Below are 22,083 nucleotides of genomic sequence, written 5' to 3'. Positions count from 1 at the left end.
AATGCATATAATAATAGAAGAGGGTTTGGATTGGATAAATAATCTCTCAGTTTCTACAGAAGTTGAATTTAGCTATAGTGGTGCATGGGTCAGTTACTTTCCAGTGAGACTGCTGTAAGCTATGTTGGGGGTGGAGGTGTGAGAGAACAGCACTTGAAGAAGTGCTTGGAAGTGACAGGTATTGTAAAATATGGTACTTGTTTGCCATAGACTTTAGAGTCTGTATCACTGGTTTTGAGATAATTTTTAAAATGTTAATACAGAAAATGTAAAACACTCCTTTCGGTTGAAAAAGCAAAAATCCCCTTTGTTGTGTGTATTGATACCGCATGTGTTTTGATATTGTAGATTTTGAAGTATCAAACCTGTTCTAACTGGAGCTGTTTGTTACAGGTAAAGGCTTTGAAAGAGAAGATTGAATCGGAAAAGGGGAAAGATGCGTTTCCAGTAGCAGGCCAAAAATTAATATATGCAGGTAACAAACCTATTATATGTAAAGGTATTTTTGAAATGAGGTTGTGGAGAAATCATGATACTTCCATTCTGTTTATGAAGTACCAAGTGAACGTGAGAAGACCTATTATACAACTTCTTTCTTCAGTTGGTTAAGTAAATATCATAAAACGAGGTATTTTGCTTGAGGAATTGTCATAAAATGTATATTAGACTCTTGGGTGCTTGGCATATATACATATGAGCTTGGAAGAAGGCTTCATTGAACACAGCAAAACTTAGATATGAAGAAACATACTTTGGTATGTTCTGTTCCTTTCTGTTCTTTGTACTAGGAACTGCTAAGCTCATAGTAATAAAACAAATTGCATTTAATAGTGTATTGTAAAAATGGAAAGCAACATCCAAGCTATGTTACCTCAGAACATGTTTTGTAGTACAGACATTGGTGGCAAAACATTGTAACATTGGGTGAAAAAATATGGTTGAGGTGAAAGGAAGAATCCAAATTCTGTGTAGTTTTTTATTTCTAGAGCTGACAATTGCAAGGAAATTTTTTTTAAAGAAATAGGCAGGCACACCAGTTTTTGTTAGCTCTGGTCTAAAGATACTACCCATAGTGACTTAAGTGTGCCATCTTACTTTTTTATTCTTCATTCAAGCATTATAAATATATGGGCTTTTCCACAGAAAAGTCTGTGCAGGGCTATAGAACAGTTAACTCAGTGGTTCTCAGATTTTTTACTTTTGTGACCCCCTTAACATCTACAGGCAGAAGTCCCCCTGCCCCCCAATGTAATACATTAATAAAAGTACTTTGTTTAGTTTGGTTTAAATTTCAAAGATTAGTGTAACTTGGACACATATTCTCTCATGCACAGCCACCCAATTACACTAATATTCTTTCATTCACACACATACCATTTACACTTGCACCCTCAGTCACACAGAAACATCATATAATAAGCAGGAATCAATCATAGAATCGTAGAGTTGGAAGAGACCACAAGGACCATCCAGTCCAACCCTCTGCCATGCATCCCCGACAGATGGCCATCCAGCCTCTGTTTGAAGACCTCCAAGGAAGGAGATTCCACCACTCTCTGAGGGAGTGTGTTCCACATTAATGTGAAAAATAATAAAACAAAACAAAATGTTTAACCTTTTCCCCCAAGCCCCTGATATTAGGTAGAATTTTGGGAAGACTACTCAGACTACTGATGGTATTATGGGCTATGTTGTGAAAACATAACTGGATATTATGCAGTATTTACTTAACAACTTTGCAACATATATCTATTATTGCATGTGGGAATTTAATATTGTTCTGCGATCATATAGAGGGGGCTGCAAACAAAGACTTAGCATTTTTCTGGTGGTTGTAGAAAATCTGCTCCCTGAGCATTTACACCAGCCATGTTATAAACTTTGTCATTTGTTTCTACCTGTAGATTTCAACACAGAGCAAATACATTATTTGCTACAGTTGTGCGGTGATAAATGCTAAGTAATTAGGACACCATCTGAAATGTCTGTCTTATTTTCTAGGTAAAATTCTTAATGATGACACTGCTCTTAAAGAATACAAGATTGATGAAAAGAACTTTGTTGTGGTTATGGTGACAAAAGTAAGTTACTGTTCATAGTTTTTACCTTGAGGTTCTCTGAATATTGTAGGAAAAAAATCAAAATAAATCTTCACCCCAGAATCGAAGTATACTGACATTTATGGAAGTACACTGTTACTTATGTCAAAACACAAGTTCAAAAATGTCCTTGCTGTGGAATGCAGCAGTGGAATGTTGAGAAACAATAATCTACATTTCGTTAGACTGTTTAACCCAAGAGTTACATTCTCCCTTCTTCACTCCCATCTGGTGTAATTTCTTGAAACTTTTTGTTTTACCATACACGCCTTTGTTTGTTTATATAGCATACATCTTTATCTTAATTGGCCTCATTTTTCAGTGGGTCTCACAAACTGATGACATTTTCTCTCATTTTTCACTTGATATAATTTGTTCTTTGGTGTACAGTCCTCACAGTAGCTACATAATGAAGCTATGATTGATTTTAAGATTGTCATGTAATATATTGGGAAAAATTAAAGGGTAAGAAATTATATTACTTTAAAATATAGTAATTACTGCGTAGCCAGCACAAATCTTTCATCTTTCCTACTGTCCTACTAATAATGTGGCTTGTCTAAAACCATATAGAAAAGTGAACTGAATTTGATTCATTGAGATTTCTTAATCATTATAGCCCAAAGCAGCAGCTGCTCCAGCTCCATCCCCAACTACAACTCAGCAGTCAAATGATGCCACTACTACTGTTAGTTCTTCTACAATACCTTCAGCAGCACCCAAACCAGCACCTGCCCCAACTCCTGCACCTGTACCAATTTCAACACCTGCAGCAGATCCTCCAACACCAGCTGCAGCAGCTAGTGAAGCAGCACCTGTGAGTGCCCCTGTAGAAGAGAAATCAGCAGAGAAACCAGTAGAGACACCAGCTGCCACCAGCACATCATCTACAGACAGGTATGAACAGTTTGTTTGAAAACAGTCTTCTCGTCACAGTCAGGCAGATTTGGCAGAAGGTCTTGATGGAGGACATCAAAACAATCTGCATGCAAAAATGCTGTCTGCATTCTCTACTGAGTTGCTTATTAAGTATATGTGTATAATTTTGTTCAAATGCCTAATAAAACTAGTGCCTCATATTGTAAAAATGCATTTCTCTTCTTTACTAGAGTCTTTTCAAATGATTTCTGAGTGTATTTCTTAATAAAATACCATACCATTTGATCATCCTAATTATTGCGTTTAAGTTGTGTAAGATTGTAGTTGTTTAAGGCTGTCGTTTGTCTTTTGATAGACTTTAATAGTTGAGAGGTGTTTTTGAAAGTTGTGTATTGTACTACATCAGTTGGGTTCATTTTTTAGTAAACGTTTAGTTACTTTGCAAGTTAATATGCAAATATGTCTTTGCTTTCTTCTGAAAAGTGACCAAATGGGGCAATGATAATAACTTTTGCTGAATTTTAGCATAGTGAAGAAAACTGTGTTTCTGTGCTAAGTAAAGGTTGTGTGTTTTATTTATATTTAACTTGTCCTATGGTATGAAGTCAGTAAATTGGAAACTTGCATATGTAAGCTTTGAATCCTTCTGTATCAACATTTCATGACTCTGCTTGAGTTCTCTTTATAAACAAGCCAAAACCTATTATTTTTCATAGTCCAATATATCTCTGGTTTACTGTTCAGGAGGAAGGAATGTTTGTACTGTATAACCTTTGCTAGCAGTATTTTAATTGATATAGCTAAACATTTGCAGACAAGGTCTGTTCGTGTTAATTTTGCAAAACAAATTTAGGCCAGAAGCACAAAGGCCAAAAGAAGTACCTTCCAGTGGCTTTGGGGATGTGGCATTTACATGATGCACACCCCAAAATGGCTGGAAGTTGCTCTGATGCCACGCTCCAGTCCGAAGGACCAGAGCAAAAAGGAACTACCCCCTTTCCCTGAAAATAAGACATACCCATAAAATAAGCCATAGCAGGATTTCTAAGCATTTGCGCAATATAGGCCATACTCCAAAAATAAGACATAGTGATAGGCCCGGCATGGAACAGAAGGGGCCGGGAAGAGAGCAGAAAGTTTTGGGCCAGTGGTTCTAAAGGAAATGGAATCGCAAGAAATTCGGGATGGAATTCTGGGTTTGGAGAGTTATGACGATGTTCCAGAAGAAGACAACTATATTCGATTAAATGTAGATTGTTGTACCATACTTTATAAAAACAAGACATCCCCTGAAAATAAGCCATAGTGTGTCTTGAGGAAAAATAAATATAAGACAGTGTCTTGTTTTCGGAGAAACACAATATTTAAATCTGGCGCCTACAGTTCATGGCTAGGGACCACAGGTGGCGGCCTGCTTTGAGAGCATGCCGCTGCAGTCACCACAGTAGCAGCCCAATCACAGCGGAGCGGCCAGAGGCCACTCCTACCTGGCTGTCTGCTTTGCTCCTTAGATGCTTTATGAGCATATCTTTTAGTTAGTAATAGCTCTTCATATTCTGAAAGTACATGAACCTCTAGAGGAGGACATCATGATGCTTTGTTTTTGCTTTGTTACAGTACAACAGGTGATACTTCTCGATCAAATCTCTTTGAGGATGCTACAAGTGCACTTGGTAAGTGTTTTCTAATAGCTGTCTGGGGATGCATCTGCACTGTAGAAATAATCCAGTTTGACACAACTTTTAACTACCATGGCATGTAGCTTGTTGTGGCACCAGAGCTCTCTGACAGAGAAGGCTAAATGTTTCACAAAACAACAATTCCCAGAATTCCATAGCATTGAGCCAGGACAGTTAAAGTGGTGTCAGAGTGAATTACAGTGGTACCCCGGGATATGAATGCGCCGCCTTACGAAATTTCCGGGTTACGAAAAAAATCAATTGAAAAAAACTGTTCCGGGTTACGAAGGTTATTTCGGGTTACGAAAGAAATTTTGGTGCTTTTCGGCGCTTTTTCGCACCAAATCGCGGCTTTTCCCCATTAGCGCCTATGGGTTTTCGGCTTGCGAAAGCCTTTCGGGTTATGAAAGCGGCGGTGGAACGAATTAAATTCGTAACCCGGGGTACCCCTGTATTTCTGCAATGCTGATGCAGCCTCATTGAGAAGATCTTTGCATCCATCCTTCTTCTGCAGTTATGACAGCAGAGTCATAATTGAAAAAAAATAACACCTTTGAAGTGCCACTGTAATTAATGCTACATATAATACAGCCACTGTTTCAGTTTATCTGCAGATAATTATCAGTTCTTGCACAACAAGCTTTGCTTGTGCACCCCCTTTCCTTTTAGTTTCTTTGGCTTGCCTGTGAACTGTGGTACGGAGGTAAGGATACTATATTACTAGTTTATACAGGCTATATTAAGTGAATTTTTAAAAGAGGGCCGAATGACTCTTTTCAACACTTCTGTGCTAAATTATTGATCCATTGTATACTCTGGAGCCACAGTGTTCAAAGTAGCAACTGTTCCAACTCACTTGTAAATTTAACAGTCAAAATCTTACCCTCATACTGTCTTGCAATATCTGGTGAAGATCACGTTGTACAACAAAACTTAGTATCCTATACATTTGTAAATATAGAGAGAATTAGGCCTGTTACAGACTGCCAAAATAAAGCTGCTTTGGGTCTCTTTGGAGGTATGCTATTTAAATGATGCATGTGTCCTAATAGTCCGGAGGTCGCACCAAAGCCACACTCCATTCCTAAGCACTGGAGTGCAGCTTTGGTGCAGTTTCCGGATTCTTAGAATGCATGCATCATTTAAACAGCATACCTCCAAAGAGACCCGAAGCCACTTTATTTTGGCAGTCTGTAACAGGCCTAAGTTTGGTATTTTTGTCTTAGAAACCTGCATCAGTACACCTTAAGAACATTACAGTGCACCCTTACTTTATGCGGAGGATCCGTTCTGGACTCCCCTGCATAAAGCAAATCCCGCCTATGCTCAAACCCCATTTAAATGAATGGAGCTTGTGCATGTGCCAGCGAGGAGATAAAGTAGTTTTTATATAGCAGATTCTTGAAATGTTAGTGCAACACAGGTCCAAACACACTGCAGAAATAATCGAGTATGAGACTGCTTTAAGTATCCTGGCTCAGTGCTAGGGAATCCTGTGAATTGTAGTTTGTTGTGGCTCTCTGGCAGAGAAGGCTAAATGTCTGCAAAAATTACAGTTCTCACATTTCCCTAGCCTTGAGCCAGGGCAGTTAAAGCAGCCTCAAACAGGATTACCTCTGCATTGTGTTTTGGACAACACTAAACCTTGCCTCCAAAGTTTACTTAACTGCATATATTTTTACTATCTTGCTTTCATTCATAAGAGTGGTGGATGTTAAAGGGCTGTAGTACTCTGGAAAAAGAGGGAAAATCTCTTAGGAACAAAAGGCAAGGTAGTAAAATATTTTTTCAAGTTAGAAATGCTGTACTGCTAGAGGAGGTGGGGAATGTCCCCTTTTTGATCTGTCAGGCTGTGTGGGTTCTATGGTAGAAGCACATGAGTTTTACTTATTTTTAAAAAATGTATGGAATATTGTTCTGAGAACTTAAAAGTACACTTGTCCCTCCTTATTCATGGAGATTAGGGGCAAAGGACCCTTGTGAATTTGAAAATTTCGCAAATAACTCCTCCCAGTTTCAGAGCGACAGGAAGAGTGTGTGCATGTGCTTACCTCTCTTCCCTCCTCTGATACCTCAGAGAGTTTGCCTGGGCTCTCTGAGGCATCATACAGAAGCCTGGGGACTCATGCATGCTGTTCTGACCTCTCCTCCTTACCCAGGCAAACTGTCAGAGGCATCGAGGAAGGGAGAGAGAAGTGAGTGTGAGATTTCCCCACCTCCCTACCGGTGTTTCAGAGTTTACCAGCTCCCTGAAGTATCCATCAGAAGGAAGGCGGGGTGTGTGCTCTCCCTTCCTCTGGCCACTGTTGCCCTGGAATACCTTGGGAGAAAGAAAAAGAAAGAAAGAGCTTCTCTCTCTTTCCTCTTGCTGTCGCCCTGTAGCTGGCTCAGTTGGGCTAGTTACAGAGCAGCAGGGAGGGGATGGAGTGGAGGGAGAGTGTGTGTACACGTGGAGGCCTCGACCTCACGAATGATCAAAACTATGAGTTCCAAAGCCACGAATACGGAGGGAAGACTACCTTTATTACATCAATATTTTACTTCCTATCTGTGCAGCACTGAAATGAAACTCTGGTTGTCCATTCACAAAGCTCCTTTGTGGCCTGTGCTGACCAAGCAGACAGTTTTCAGAAAAGACTGGTATCATATATACTTTTTTTCTCAAAAACATAAAGGCTGAAAGGAATTATCTGCTCCTCCTATGGGCTTTACAATAGTAGTAATTTTATGTCACTTTCTGTCACTCCTTCAGTGTCGCTTTCTGGGTTTAACTGATGTTATTCAATAACAGGCAGTAGTATTCAATAACAGACAGCCTTAGTTATTTACCTACCAATTAGACAGCAGTGTTTTATCCTAGATAAGCTCTTTTTCTAATAACATAAGAGCCTCGTTGGCTCAGACCAAGGATCCATCTAGTCCAGCATTCTATTTTATCAGTGTCTAATCAGACACCTTTTACAAGCAGATATAAAGGGAAAATCTTGCCCATTGTTAATCATTTAGTAACGAGCATTTGGTGTCTGTTGTGAACAGTGGATCTGTGAAGATGCTATAGGAACAGTATTTCAACAGTATTTTCCAGGAATGTTCTAATCCCTAATAAGTATTGCTACATTATGTGGCTGCAAAATGCATAATTTGAAGATGCATATTGTTGCTTTTAAACCCAGCTTGCTTTGGTTATAGAACTCAAACTGGTGTAGGTGATGTAACTGGGCAATATCTTATCCAGGTAATATCAGTTTCAGATGTGCTTAGTTTTATTATGATTTGTGAAGTCGAATGCTTTCATGGCAAGCATCTATTTTGTGGGTTTTTCGAGCTATGTGGCCATGTTCTAGAAGATTTTCTTCCTGATATTTCACCAGCATCTGTGGGTGGCATCTTCTCTAAATGGATCATTGGGAGGATCTGAAGGAGCTATGAGGCAGATAAGAGAATGAAATTACACAGTAAAGTGGGTTAGAGTTGAGGATAAATAGTTCTTCTTAATCCACAAACTGTATCATGCAGCAGATCTTTTTACTTTCTCAAAGTGGTACTTTAGAACTTAGACACTCCTTAATGATAGATGATACACATGGCTTTTTTACTAATAAAATGCTTGGATTTTCAAAGCCTGACAGGTTAGCAATCCTTACCCACTGGGCAGCTTTCTTAAGTTGCAAAAGAAGGTTACAGGGGTACCCCGGGTTACGAAATTAATTCGTTCCGCCGCCGCTTTCGTAACCCGAAAATCTTCGTAAGGCGAAAAAGCCATAGGCGCTAATGGGGAAAAGCCGCGATTTCGTGCGAAATAGCGCCGAAAAGCACCAAAAATTTTTTCGTAACCCGAAATAACCTTCGTAACCCGGAACAGTTTTTTTAAATGGATTTTTTTCGTAACCCGGAAATTTCGTAAGGCGGCGCATTCGTATCCCGGGGTACCACTGTATTATGTTTTATATTCATGAGACATTAATAAAGAAGTAGCAGAATATAACTAGGGAGAGTTGTGAGAGTTAATAATACACAATGTTGCAACTGTTTTGAAGGACTTCCTGTCTCATCATAAATAAATCTGATTATTCAGATCTGCAGTCTGATTATTAATATCATTTCAAGAGGCCTGCATGACTAGACATGTATGAGAGTTGTTCCTCCTGTATTATTCTTAAATTGTGAATACAATCCACAGAGTTAACTGCTGTTCCCTATATTTTCTACTTTTAGAAAAGGCATCAAAACACTTTTGAATTTTGGCTTTCTACATTTTTAGTGGTTCTTCTTTTTAATAAAAGTTTCATGGTGCTAATGTTTTTATAACATTTTTGCTTTGAGTATGTTGTAAACTGTCTTGGTTTTAGCAGAAAATGGTATAGAAATATTTCAGAATAAACAACAAATTCCTATAATGGTTAGCAACTAGAAACAGAAAGGAACGTTGCCATGTCACCAAGATCCATGCTGTAATGATTAACTCGTAGTAAGACCACTCACTTGTTTTCTTGTACACTCCCCCTCATTGTCTCCATTTATTCATTTCTCTCTCAACTTATGTTTTTCTGTTCTTCTCAGTGACAGGTCAGTCCTATGAAAATATGGTGACTGAGATCATGTCAATGGGATATGAGAGAGAGCAAGTAATTGCTGCACTGAGAGCGAGTTTCAACAATCCAGACAGAGCAGTGGAGTATCTTCTAATGGTGAGCACATTCTCTTGATTTTCATATGTTCCTTCTGTGGGCTTACCACTGACCTACTGTAAATATGACAAAGAGGTGAAACACACAAGTAAAATAAAGCTGCTTCCAGCCACTTTGAAGCCAGGACATTTAGATGATGCATGAGACAAAAGCTGGTGGAAAGTGGAACAAAGTTGCGCTCCAGGGCTAAAAATTAGAGCAAAAAGAAGCGCCTTTGACAATGCAAAAAATGTGCATCTTTGTGACAGCATATAAACAGGCCAGTGCCAATGTGAGGCTGTGTCAAAGCAAAACAGTGAAAGTGTGACAATTCCAATGGATGTAATGACAATATACACAAACCAGACAGTCCAACAGGAGGGCATGGCATGAAGGAGGCATGTATGAGGGGCCACCATAGTTGTGCTTTGCCAATTGATCTCTCAGCACAGTGATGCACCTGTGTCCTGTGCCAAGAGTACATGTGGCAATCAGAGGGGTGGCCATCCAATGGAATGGCATTTGGGTGGGACATGGAAGCTAATTCAATGTCGCAGGTGTGTGTTTGTATGATGGCACGCATAAATGGTTGGGAGGCAACAAAAAATGACGAGCACAGTTTGACACCGCACTGTGCAAGCTTCTCGTGGATGTTCAGCCTGCCTTGGAAGTGGGCTATGCAGACTGGAGTTTTGACCCTGTTTCAGAAAACGCAGGCTCGAGCATCCTTTCCCTGCTTGTCTTGTTACGGCCCAAAGTCCTTAAGAGCAGTAAATGCAAGAGTTGAAGGTTTATGGTTGGAAAGTCATGGTTCAGTAACTAATTAAAATTATTTCAATGCTAACTTTAAGGGCAAAATCATCAAAACATGCAAGCCTTCACAATTGTCCTGAAGACCTTCCTCAAAGAAAGTCTGGTCAGACACACACACTCACACACAGGGAAGATGATTCAGTATCACTACTGAAACAGCCTGAGGAAGAGGGCAGGTGAGAAAGATGTCTGTTGATTACTTCAGAAAGTGAACAGGCTGGTGCAGTCTCTTAAGACTGTTAGTATCATATGGGACAGCTGCCAAACCCCTTCCATTATTAATGCAGCTTGATTTCTTCACCACTTGAACTGTCTGGACCATTTTTAAATCCCCTTGGACAGCTTGGGTGTCATGAGACCATTACAGACGAGGCAAGGACTATCCCTCCCAGATCGAATAGGAGGTTAAAAGGTCTTAGTACTGTAGGCATCTGAGCTAAGTCCAGAAGAATTTCCACACTGGTCGTTCAGGGGAAGTGTGATCTTATTAACACAGGTTGATTTGTCTACTGATTGTGCCTCTACTTTGTGTTGTTTACGCCTCAGTTTGTTTGTCCTCATTATCCTACCTCCAGGACAGCTGTTTAGCAGAAGGCAGTTCCACTCCAGCAGCTTCTGAGTGCTCATGACAGAACCTTCTCTTTCCCCTTCTCCAACCCTCTGTGCCACTGCTCCGGAGGGCCTCTGAAGCAGATATGAGAGCACATGGGGGATATGAGAGAAAAGGAGAATTACCTTTTCTGTGCCTGTTGGTCCCCTTTTCTACTGATGCTGTCCTTCCCCCCGCCTACATAAACTTGAGGATTGTTCAATAAAAATTGTATACATTGGCTTATTTTCTGTATCACAATTGTGAAAAATTAAATTTTCAATCACTGTCCAAAGAACAATGTCTCTTTTTGCTACTCTTAGAAACATTTATTATTGTTGCATGCCTTCATGTCATTTTTGACTTATGGTGAACCTATCATGGGTTTTTTTTAGGGTTGAGAGTGTGTGACTCACTCAAAGTCACACAGTGGATTTCTGTGGCTGAGCGGGAAATCAAACCTTTATCTTGAGTCATGCTCAAACCACTACACCACATTGGCTGTCCTTAAAAACAAATGGACTGCAAAACATTTGCAGTTTAGGCTACAAGATACTGAAGACAAGGTTTTAAACTGTTTTATGTAGCCAGTAAGAAAGAGACTTGTATGCTTTAGCTCTTATGATTTTTGTATTCTGTGACCAGGATTTTGTTTTTGTTTGGGTTTTTTTTATAGCAGCTCCATCACCAGGCACACTTGCCTGTGTAACTAGGTTCTTACATGGAGATAATTTGTTGAAGTGTTGCATCTTCTAGAATCTGAATTCTATTGAGGCTATTTGGCTCTGTTCGTTTTTCTTTAGGAAACTCATGTATGAAGTCCCCTTCATTTAACATGCAGTGTGGTTGGTCTACTTGGCACTGTGAAAAATGTGGCTGTTGTTAATTAATTGAAACTGTTGGACAAAGTTCCTCCATCATACATGGCAGAACACTGGTTAAGCAAGCTTGTCTAAAATGTCGAAATCACTAAGATTGCTTGTCTTAAGAGAATTACTTGGGTAATTAATGTCTTCCATTTGAGCCCATTTGTGTCACTGCTAGATAGTAAAATGTTATAACAAGGTTTTTTGGTGTGTGTGTGTGTGTGTGTGTAAAACTTGCACTCTTGTTTTCAAGTCAGGGCTCGGACTTAGCAATTACTGGCCTGACTGTTGTCTTGACTGTTTTGCTTTCAAGTGATCCTTTCATGTCTCATGCACCAGGGAAAGAATGATTTATGCCATATCACAACCTTATTTTGAACTCCTTATTTTAAAAAATCTCTTTCCATGAAATGTTGGGGCTTCTGTTTGACAAGAGCAAGCTGCAAATCCACTTTGATACATGGAATTAATTACACAATTCTTTATAACTTGGCTGCAGCTTTCTTAGGTTAAAATTAAGGTGCCTTGAGTTGCATCTAGGATACTTAGTGTAAGTCAAAGCCTTGACTGGTTTTCAGGCTTTTAAGAATCATAGATGCTGGAATTCATGGTTCACTGAATGTGAATCTTTTTCATCAGTTTAAAATGTGGCCTGTTGTTACAGTGCCTGCAGTTGCAGCAGAAAAGCACAGTCAGGTGGAGTGATGTCCAGTACTTGCTGTAAATTTGTGATCTTGGGATATGTATCTACAGTGAATACAGACAGTTTCAGCCAACTTTGAAGGACTGGTGAATGCTGAATAGCTAATGTTTAAAATATTTACTTGTGAATGTGCAAGGAGACAGTAGATGTATATCCTAGTTTTCAACATTAATGTAATTAAAGTTACTCAGGATATTCTGTGAAACATATAATTATTTTCCAGAATCAATTCAAATGTTGTATACTTTGAAATTATTAAAGCAAGTTAACCCTGAATTTTTAAAGTGACTGTATCATTTTAGGGTATCCCTGGTGACAGAGAAAGTCAGGGCATGGCTGATCCCCCTCAAGCAGCCAGCACTGGTGCTTCTCCTTCAGCAGTGGCAGCAGCTGCAGCAACTACTACAACTACAACTACTACTACTAGCGCTACAGGAGGAGGTATGATGGCCATATTTCAAAAGGTCTCTCTGAAAAGCTGTATCATACCTAACAATGGTAGTTTTAACCATTGCTGTTGTTAAAAGTCTTTTGTAGGCAAAATCTTAGAAATAAGAGGTTTTTATATTTCCAAATCAGTATTCCCACTCTTGTTTTGGGATAGACTAACATAGTTTTCTAGTCCAGACAGATTAACTGATCCCCATTTCCACTTTAATAACTGGGGGAGGAAGAATCAGTCTGATCTACATTGTGTGATTGACAAGGTGTATCATCTTTGTGGGGAAGAAAATACTGATTTATTGGTCTGAAGCAGTGGTCTCCAAACTATGCCCTTTAAGAGATTTTGGACTTCAACTCCCAGAAACCTCAGCCAATAATCTGGGATTGTGGGAGCTGAAGTCCACAATCCCTTAAAGAGCACAGTTTGGGGACTACTAGTCTAGAGATTCAACTGTTAGTTTTTTGCTTTATAAGTTTTCAGCATGCATGGAAAATTAGGTTTACACACACACACACACACACACACACACACTGTAATTTTTGCTCCAGCGAATGTGTGCTGTGCATTTACTTGGATCATGATTCTTAATAAGATTGTTTTCTACTCCCACTGTAAAACACACTTTTCTAATTAAAAGAATAATAAGTGGACATATTAGAACTGCCTAAAAATGGGATCCTTAACACTGGGATGGGTTACTGGGCTGGATGATATCAAAGAGTAGGGACATACAGTCGGCCCTCTCCTTACGCGGGGGATCCGTTCCAGACCCCTCCGCGTAAGGCGAATTCCACCTATGCTCAAGCCCCATTGGAAACAATGGGGCTCGTGCACAGTGGCGTGCGGGCACCATGGGCGCTCACGCCCATTTAATTGAATGGGACACACCACCCCTTCTGCCCCGCACGCTCCCTGCGGCTTGAGTGCGTAAGCTCAAGTCCGTGTAAAGCACGCCCGCGTATGACGCAGGCACACTGTACCTGAATTAAAAACCTTTCACCATCTCTCATCACAACCCACCCCACTCTGCAATGTTCATTCCCAGTTTTTCTGTGAACAGTGAAAAGGAGTGCTTGAAGGAGCCCCTCAATTGTCTTCCATCAGAGCATGCTTCCCTTTGTAGTTCTCCTGTTGAGTAGCTTCCCTCATTTTGTTTAAAGTTACTGTCTTTAATGCTGGAAAAATAGCTACAAGTTTCTGACGTAGTGGGTCTGAATCACCCTCTCTTTTCAACTTCAACAACCATTGCAAAGCCTAAGAAATCTGCATCAGTGTCAATGGCTGCTTCAGTATCTACAACTGCTTCCTTACCATTGTCTGTCACAGTATTGACGTGCCAAACATCTGCTATGGATGTCTCATCTGTATCGTCACTATCAAGCTTTTTAATCCTGTAGCTGATTGCTATTGCATCAGCAGGAGGTTCTGCTTTGATACAAGGGGAGAAGTCAAGCAAGTCATCCCATTCTAAGTCTGGACAAAAAAAGCCGACACTGGTCTGAGCAAAGCAGAGCAAAGCAGAAGGTCAAACCTGGACATCACGCTGTATCAGATGCCTTTTGGACTCCCACCTTAGGTATTGATAGCTACCGATGCTGGTGTAGCTGTACCACCACTTCAACTTCCATCAGTAGCAATCTTCGCAGTTTCAGTTGACTCATCAGTTGAGTCAAACCACGAAATGGTATGTTCCTTCCCCGGAACCTAGACTGCCAGTACTATCACCCCGACCAGAGAAATCTCTGTTTGAATGTGAGTGCTCCAGTGTGTCTTCTTGGTATGGTATCGGCCTTGAGCTCAATCATCACTTCTTTGCTGACCTCTGTGTCTCTACGAACGACTGCCACAGAACCTAGACTTCTGACATCTCTGGCTGTTTCAGGACCACTTCTGACAAATGGTTCTTACCTCTGTAGTAATGACTCTATTTTCAAATATAATTCCATGCTGTCTAGCTGCCATTCTTCTTTCAACTCCCTTGGTACTAATAGCTTTAACATAATCTCAAGTCAACATGGTCTCTTTCTATTACTGTAGTTCAGGCCTGCACCACATGTGGCCCACCAAATGATTTTGGGTGGCCCCCAAGGATGTAGAATGGCTTCAAGGCTCCGCTGCCACTTGGCTCCTACTGAGGAGAGGGCCATGTGGAGGAGGATGTGCAAACACTCACCTTGCAAGGTTCCTCCACTGCTTGTCTTTCTTCTGAGAAGGCCAGGAAGAAGAGAAGCAAATGCCCACCCCTTGAAGCTTCTCTGCTACTCATCTTTCTCCTGAGGAGAGGGAAGATGGAATTAATATTAATAATATTTATTATTAACTAGTTAATAATTAATTAATTAATATTTAATTAACACCAATTTGTGGCCCAAAGAAGTTCAACCTATTTTAATTTTGGCCCCTACCTACTGTCAAGTTGTGCAAGTCTGCTGTAGTTGCTCCTTCTGAGTCTCAACATCAACTGCCCTTGGAAGATTGATGATTATGACTCTTATACTTCCTCATCAAACTTTATTGCCACAAACATCATCACCAACTGATGCTGTGGAAGATACAGGTCCAGTGTCACCTCCAGAAGATGTCAAAATATTTACTAATGGTGTATTAGGAATCACAAAGGCACTTCATATAGATATCAAGTTACCACTGTTCCAGTTGTCTATTCTGTTTTTCAGCTAGTTGATAACACATATTTCAGCTGCTGCTGTAGCACCCTTCCTGGCTTTGAATGATTGGCTGGAGAGCACACTGGCAATGTAACTGTCCATGGACATTGATCACCTCAAGAGGCCAGACTCCAGTGCTGTAGAATTTCTTGTGATGAAGGCATTCAAGACATTATTTGACCTATCTTTAACCAACAACCCAGTTAGAAAATTCTCTATATTGCCTTGATGCAAGAAGGGCACTGACCTTTTAAATCAAACACAGTGGTGGGAGGGGGCAGTATGCCCTTGCCAAGCTACTCTTCTTTGGATTCCTAATGAAGTTTCTGTACAGGTGCAAACCCCATTTGTGTGAAGGCACAGATATTCATGCAAAAAACCACAGGAAGTAACTTGGTTTTTTCTTCTTCTTCTGAGTATAGCTCTTGCTGCCACATTTAGTACAACAAGCAGTGGAAACACGTAGGGTGAGAGATTGATGTGGCAAAAACCATTGCAAGGGGAATCTCCAACTACCAGGACTTGGGGTGGGGGGGGGAATGGGGCTTCCCTAGCACCCTTTGTGTAATGGGTAGGGATTTCCTGTGGAATTAGTTTCTCTCCCATATGGAAAAGGAGCTTAAAAGTAAACACTATGTGTGTGAGTTAAAATGTTTACATGCACTTGTCCATCATTTGGTCAATTCCAGCCCCTTTAAAATGAAAATAAGCATTCAGCTCTTGAAGTACATAGGTTTTTCTGTTGTTAAATTCCCTTTCTTTCTTTCTCCATCAGAAAAGCAAAGCAAAATATTTACAGTCCTCTCTAGATAACATGGATTTCCCTAGAGTGTTTTGGAGGATGCTAATTTTCAATCAGGAAATAACTCTTATTTTGGGAGGTGTCCTGTGTCTTAAATGCTTGGTTGGAAGGGTTTGATGTAGTTGGATAGTACTTGCATTTTGCACTTTTCATTTGGACTTTGTTTATGTTATATAGCTTTTAAAAAAATATTTTGTATACTATGCATTGTGCATAGAATTTCTATCAGCAAATAATCTTGTTTTTATGCAAGTTCAACCAGAAACTGAAGAATTATTTTCTTTTCTGAGATGGTAATAACTATGAGCTAAAGACGTATCATCTCAGTTGGATTGCAGATCATTTTGATCATAATGTCACCCCAAATGTCTGTTTAACCTGTCACTTTTTCCTTTTTCAGAAATTTAGTAGACTTTAATTATATCTTTAATCCATGTTTGTTTGTTTTTTGCTTTCAGGACATCCTCTTGAATTTTTACGAAACCAGCCTCAGTTCCAGCAGATGCGACAAATCATTCAGCAGAATCCATCTCTTTTGCCTGCATTGCTACAGCAAATAGGCCGGGAAAATCCTCAGTTACTACAGGTGACTTTTAAAGCATCCTGGGTTGTCCTCTGTAATTTCAGGGTATTGGCTATTAAAATACATCATAATTGGTAGTGAGGCAGAAAAGTTGGCCCCGCATTTATATAAATAGTTCTGTAAGGCAGTCATAGTTATCATACTTGTGGTGTGTTTTTTTTCTTCCTTCTAAATTTTGGAGATTGCCATGTATAGTATAATACTATTAGTTTTTGAGTCTGTCAGTAGAAATGCATATGCTTTATTTCAGTGTATTGTTTGCTTTTGTCCTCCCATGCACCACAGCAAATCAGCCAACATCAAGAACATTTTATTCAGATGTTAAACGAGCCTGTTCAGGAGTCAGGTCAAGGGGGAGGCGGCAGCGGAGGAGGAGGAGGAGGTGGTGGTGGTGGTGGTGGAGGAGGAGGAGGAGGAGGAGTAGCTGAATCTGGAAGCCGTCACATGAACTATATTCAAGTAACGCCTCAGGAAAAAGAAGCTATAGAAAGGGTGAGTGACGCATTTTTTTGTTCTGTATTTTAGTAGTTTCCCAATCACTTGCTTTCGTTATTTCCTCCATTATGGAAATTCAGCGATGGATAGGTAGTGACAACTTAGCAGGCTTGGGAGGAACCCAGGCTTGCAGAAGTATAAAAATAAATTCTGTAAAAGGCCAAAGCAAAGCATTATTTCCTTTCCCCAAAAACCAGTCCAATTAGTAATGAAAACTGAGCATAGTTACAATAGGCCCTCAGCATCCACAGACTTGCCATCCATGGATTCAACCGCCCACGGATGGCAAACCCACATGGAGGAGAAGGCAGCTGAGAAATCAAGCAGCCCCCTGCTGCCCGCCAGTGATGAGACTGGAGAGGTGAGCTTTGAGTGGCTGGGACAGTGCTGACTCAGGGGTGGCTTTGGCCTACCATTCAGGTCAAGTTCCCTTTTCCCCCAATGGCGGCATGGCCATTTGAGAATAATGGAACTCAAGCATCCCGGGATTTTAGTATCTGCCGTTGGGGGAGGCAGAACAGAGCCCCCTGCGGATACCGAGGGCTGACTGTATGTGCTACAGAAAGCTGGCTGATGGTGGGGAGGGAGACTGGCATGGAGGAGGACATGCCAGACTGACTAGAAACTTCATGGTGCCAAAGCACATTATGGAGTCTTTGAGGAACTGTCAATACATTACACATCTATCTCTCTTAAACATGGCTATGTATTTGTTTAAATACCTATGCCATGATTAAATATTATTTATTATTTTTATTATTTTTTAAGAATATTTATAACCTGCTTTTCAGCCACAAAGGCTCTCAGAGCAGCTTTAAAGTTTAGCCTCAGACTAGGAAGTGAAACTTGAAATGGGTGTGCAGGCTCTGTTTTTCATTAAGCATGATTTCCTCAGAGGCAGTCACTGTCTCTTTGCAAGATGGGAGTGTCTGTAACTGTGTCCTTTTACATGGCTTGCAGGCCCAGGGCTTTAGCTCAGTACCCTACTACACACTTCCAATTTACATTTGAGGTCGTAAGTTTAATTGAGACCTAAGGATTTCAGTATTGTTTGGATAAGGATTTAGTTGTAATTTCATTTTATCTGAAAATTTCTCCATTTTCAGAAGAACAATTCTGTACAGTGTTTGATAGCCCATTTTCTTTATTAATTTTGTTGTGTATCTTCAAGTTGTTTCCACCCTATCATGGGGTGGGTGGTTTGTTTTTGTTTTGTTTTGTTTTGTTTTGTTTTGTTTTGTTTTTGATAGAATTTTTCAGAGGGAGGGGTCTGTCCTTGCTTCCTCTGAGACTGAGAGAGTGTGACTTGCCCAAGGTCCCCCAGTGGGTTTCCATGGCTGAGCAGGGATTTAAACCCTAGTCTCCAGAGTTATAGTTTAACACGCTATGTTAATCACACCCATCTAATGTGAAAGCCAGCATAGTGCCATGGTTTGAGTGTTGGACTATGATTTGGAGACTAGAGTTTGAATTGCTGCTTGGCCATGGATGACCTTGGACGAGGCATACACTTTCAGTCCTAGACGGGAAGGCAGAAGAAAATCTTGCCAAGAAAATCCCATGATAGGTCCACCTTAGAAATACCATAAGTTGTACGCAACTTGAAGGCACACGGCAACAACTAGAATAAATTTTTTACCAAACGTTAAGATTCTTTTATTTGTAAAACTTCATGTTTGTTAGGATTATTTCTGATGGTGTTATCTTCCCATAACATCAGAAAAGTTGGGTCTCCTTATCCTGATAAGGAGGCTTCTTGTACTTGAAATGTGAATTCTAATAGACTTTTCCTTTCTACAGTTAAAGGCACTAGGATTCCCTGAAGGACTTGTGATACAAGCATATTTTGCATGTGAGAAGAATGAAAACTTGGCAGCCAACTTCCTTCTACAACAGAATTTTGATGAAGATTGAAAGGGAGAGACTTTAAAAAAATCTCACACTTCACACCAGTGCATTACACTAGCTGTTCACTGGATTGTTTGGGATCTTTGGGCTCATATCCATGATACTTGGCATAAAGGGGGGGGGGGGGGGGAGAGAAAAATATAGAAAGGATACATGGAAAGATAAGCACGTCTGTACTAAATTGGCAGGTGCAGGAGATCAAAGTGTAAAAAAATATACAACCAAAAATCAGCTCTTTTTTTTTTTTTTTTTTTGGCAAATATTTAGTTCCTTTCTTCTATCAACTAAGTTCAACCCCTTCCCCCATTTCCACTCTTTTATTAGTGTACTAGATTCCAAAATTAGTGCAGTGCCCTGCTTTTGTTTCTTTTTAATTAACCTTGGTCTTGGAGAGAGCAGAGGCTACCTAGAATCAACAGTCTGTATTTCATGGTAACACTGGATAATGGCTTCCTGAATTTAAGAGAGAATATATTTGAGTAACTATAACATATGCCAAAAATGGAGGTGATGGGTTTTTTGCAGTTTCTACAAGAGATCCATTACTTCACATGAAGTGCTAGATTAAAATTTCAAATTAAAACCACTCATTGTTTTAAGATAATTGATCATTGATTTTGAGAGATCTACTCCCTACCCCTTTCTTCATTTCATAGTAAACGGAGAGGCTATATATGCAGGTAAAATCATTATTTTGGGCAAATAATGCAAGATGACCTAATTACTGCTTACTTCAATGTTGGGTTACAGTATAGCTTTTAAAACAATAAACAACAACCATTGCATGTTTTGGGTTTGATGTATCCTTTTTTGTGAATTGAGCACTTTTTTATTGCCAATGAAGAAAATGTAAACTCTCCATCCTAGTGAAAGTATTTATGAAGAAATCAGATTCCATCCTACCTATATTTTGTTTAGAGTGAAAATGATCTGATGAATACGGCTGCAAGTATTTCAAAACTAGGTGTCTTAAATGCTTGTAATCTTATAGTTTCAATCTCTGGGACTCTAAAGGCTATTGTCATTTGTATTGCTTTAAAAAGGACTGTAATGTTCCAGTAACTTGGCTTCTCTTCTGTTTAAAAGCATTGTGAAAATATTTTGCTCTTGAAGAGATGTTCAGGACATGGGAAACTAGATGAACAATCAAGTATTGGATCCTTAAAGATTATGCACATCCCCCCCTTTTACTTCCTATTAAAAGTAACATCTAATTGTAAAGTTTTGAGTCTTGTTTCTTACTGTCATAGGGGAACTTAAATGTGCCTAGTGTGCTTTGAGGTATCGTTATAAGAAGTAGTATTGTTTGAAGATACTGTTTTGCTTATTGCAGTTTCTTCAGTAGAGGCCAGGTCCTGCCCTATATCTGGGGTTTTGAAGAGATAACTGTTTCCCCGATTGACAGATGAGCAGTGTGGTGAGAGTGAGAGACATTGCACTATGTAAGTCCATATGTGCACATAGTTTAAGGACAGCTTCTAACGTGAAGCCAGCTTGGAATGCCATGTGGTTTTTTTTTCTTGCATGCCTCTTCTCACTTTAATAGGTTGTAACAGGCAGAAAGATGCCAGAAATCTGGACTATGATTTCAAGCTCTAGACTGATGATTGCCTTTTTCAAGGCTTACCTACAAAAATCCATCTGCCTTTATTTTGAAAACTAGCCATATCAGAGGATGCACTGATTGATTTCAGTGCACTTATATGCTTTTTTCTTTTCTTTTTCTTTTTTTGCTAAAGCAACCAGGATTTAAATATTAAAGCAGATGGTTTTTTTTGTGGGGGAATGAGAACTTGATATGTTTTGCTGAGTAACATTTTTGTACTCTTGAGAGAACTCTGAAATAACTGTAAAGCAAACCCTCTACTGGCTAGTTTCAGATGTTCTCAGTATGCTGTACAAGACCATGCAGTTTTGGTTAGATGTTAAATGTTTTAATTTGGGTTCTTCACCTGTGCAGAGTAGACATTAGTATAGCATAGGGAAATGAACATCTGTAACCAATTATGACAGAAAAGTATTTTTTAGTTTCATTTAAGGTAGCTCATTTCTGGAAAGGCGTTGATGATTATATTCTGATTCATAATGTGATCCCAGATACATATTTTTTTCCGGTGTTTTTTTTTTAAGGGGCAGTTTTGCCAAAGCAATGTCCTGTACCTGTCCTGTAGAGATCAACCACACTTGGAGGCCTCCCCAACAAGAGGCGGCCTGCTGGTTCACTACAGGTTGTCAGCCTCTGCTGAAAAGAGGCCTCTGATAGTGTTGTTGCCACATTCAGGCACCGCTTTCTGCAATCACAACTGCAGTTTATTCATCACCAATATTGGGATAGGTGCTGACTCCCATGTTCATACTAGCTGTTCTCCATGAAGGTGTATGCGGGGTAACTTGCTTTCATTCTTATGTGACATATGCTTCTAAAATAGAATACGTCTGGCCTATTGTACTAAATTTACAGGCTATATTTAGATTAACATTTAAGACATAGCCAGTCTTTTAGAATGCATTATGAGGCTTCTATAAATGACTTGTCACTTCCAGACAATCTAGCATTCTTTACGAAACCACTACAGTTCTAGTCCTCTGAATTACGGGACCCTCTTAATATTTTCTCACAAGAAACTTGCTGGCACAAGTCAGCTCTATAGTTTTTCAGCTTTGCTTTTTCTACTGCCCCCTTAATATGGATGTCACCAAGGTACTGGTGTTGGTGGGCAGTCAACCTGTTGTCAGAGGTCTTACATGGTACAGTCCAGTAATGCCAGCTCAATTTGCTTTCTTGGTCTATGAGATGTGCTTCTTGCCCACAACCTGATTCTAGTGAGGGCAAGATCACCCTTCTGAAGAGAAAGACAACAGGCTTTTTTCACCATTCTTCTGCTTCAT

The 22,083-nt window shown here is 39.8% G+C and overlaps 1 protein-coding gene across 2 annotated transcripts; it reads left to right on the top strand.

Annotated features, from left to right (window-relative positions):
- Positions 1-326: 326 nt before the first annotated feature.
- On the top strand, positions 327-20,415 carry RAD23B (RAD23 homolog B, nucleotide excision repair protein). Of its 2 annotated transcripts, none has more exons than XM_042451755.1 (9): positions 327-475; positions 2,002-2,081; positions 2,719-2,996; positions 4,596-4,651; positions 9,218-9,345; positions 12,598-12,736; positions 16,667-16,794; positions 17,077-17,283; positions 19,087-20,415. In XM_042451755.1, the coding sequence occupies exons 2-9, from the start codon at positions 2,070-2,072 to the stop codon at positions 19,198-19,200; spliced, it is 1,062 nt and encodes a 353-aa protein (XP_042307689.1). In that variant the 5' UTR covers positions 327-475; positions 2,002-2,069; the 3' UTR covers positions 19,201-20,415. The 2 variants fall into 2 exon arrangements, with proteins under 2 accessions (XP_042307689.1, XP_042307688.1); XM_042451754.1 differs by having other exon boundaries at positions 17,059-17,283.
- Positions 20,416-22,083: the final 1,668 nt, after the last annotated feature.

This window comes from Sceloporus undulatus, chromosome 2 (assembly GCF_019175285.1).
Source record: "Sceloporus undulatus isolate JIND9_A2432 ecotype Alabama chromosome 2, SceUnd_v1.1, whole genome shotgun sequence".
Taxonomy (NCBI): domain Eukaryota; kingdom Metazoa; phylum Chordata; class Lepidosauria; order Squamata; family Phrynosomatidae; genus Sceloporus; species Sceloporus undulatus.
This window is presented reverse-complemented; position numbering and strand designations above follow the sequence as displayed.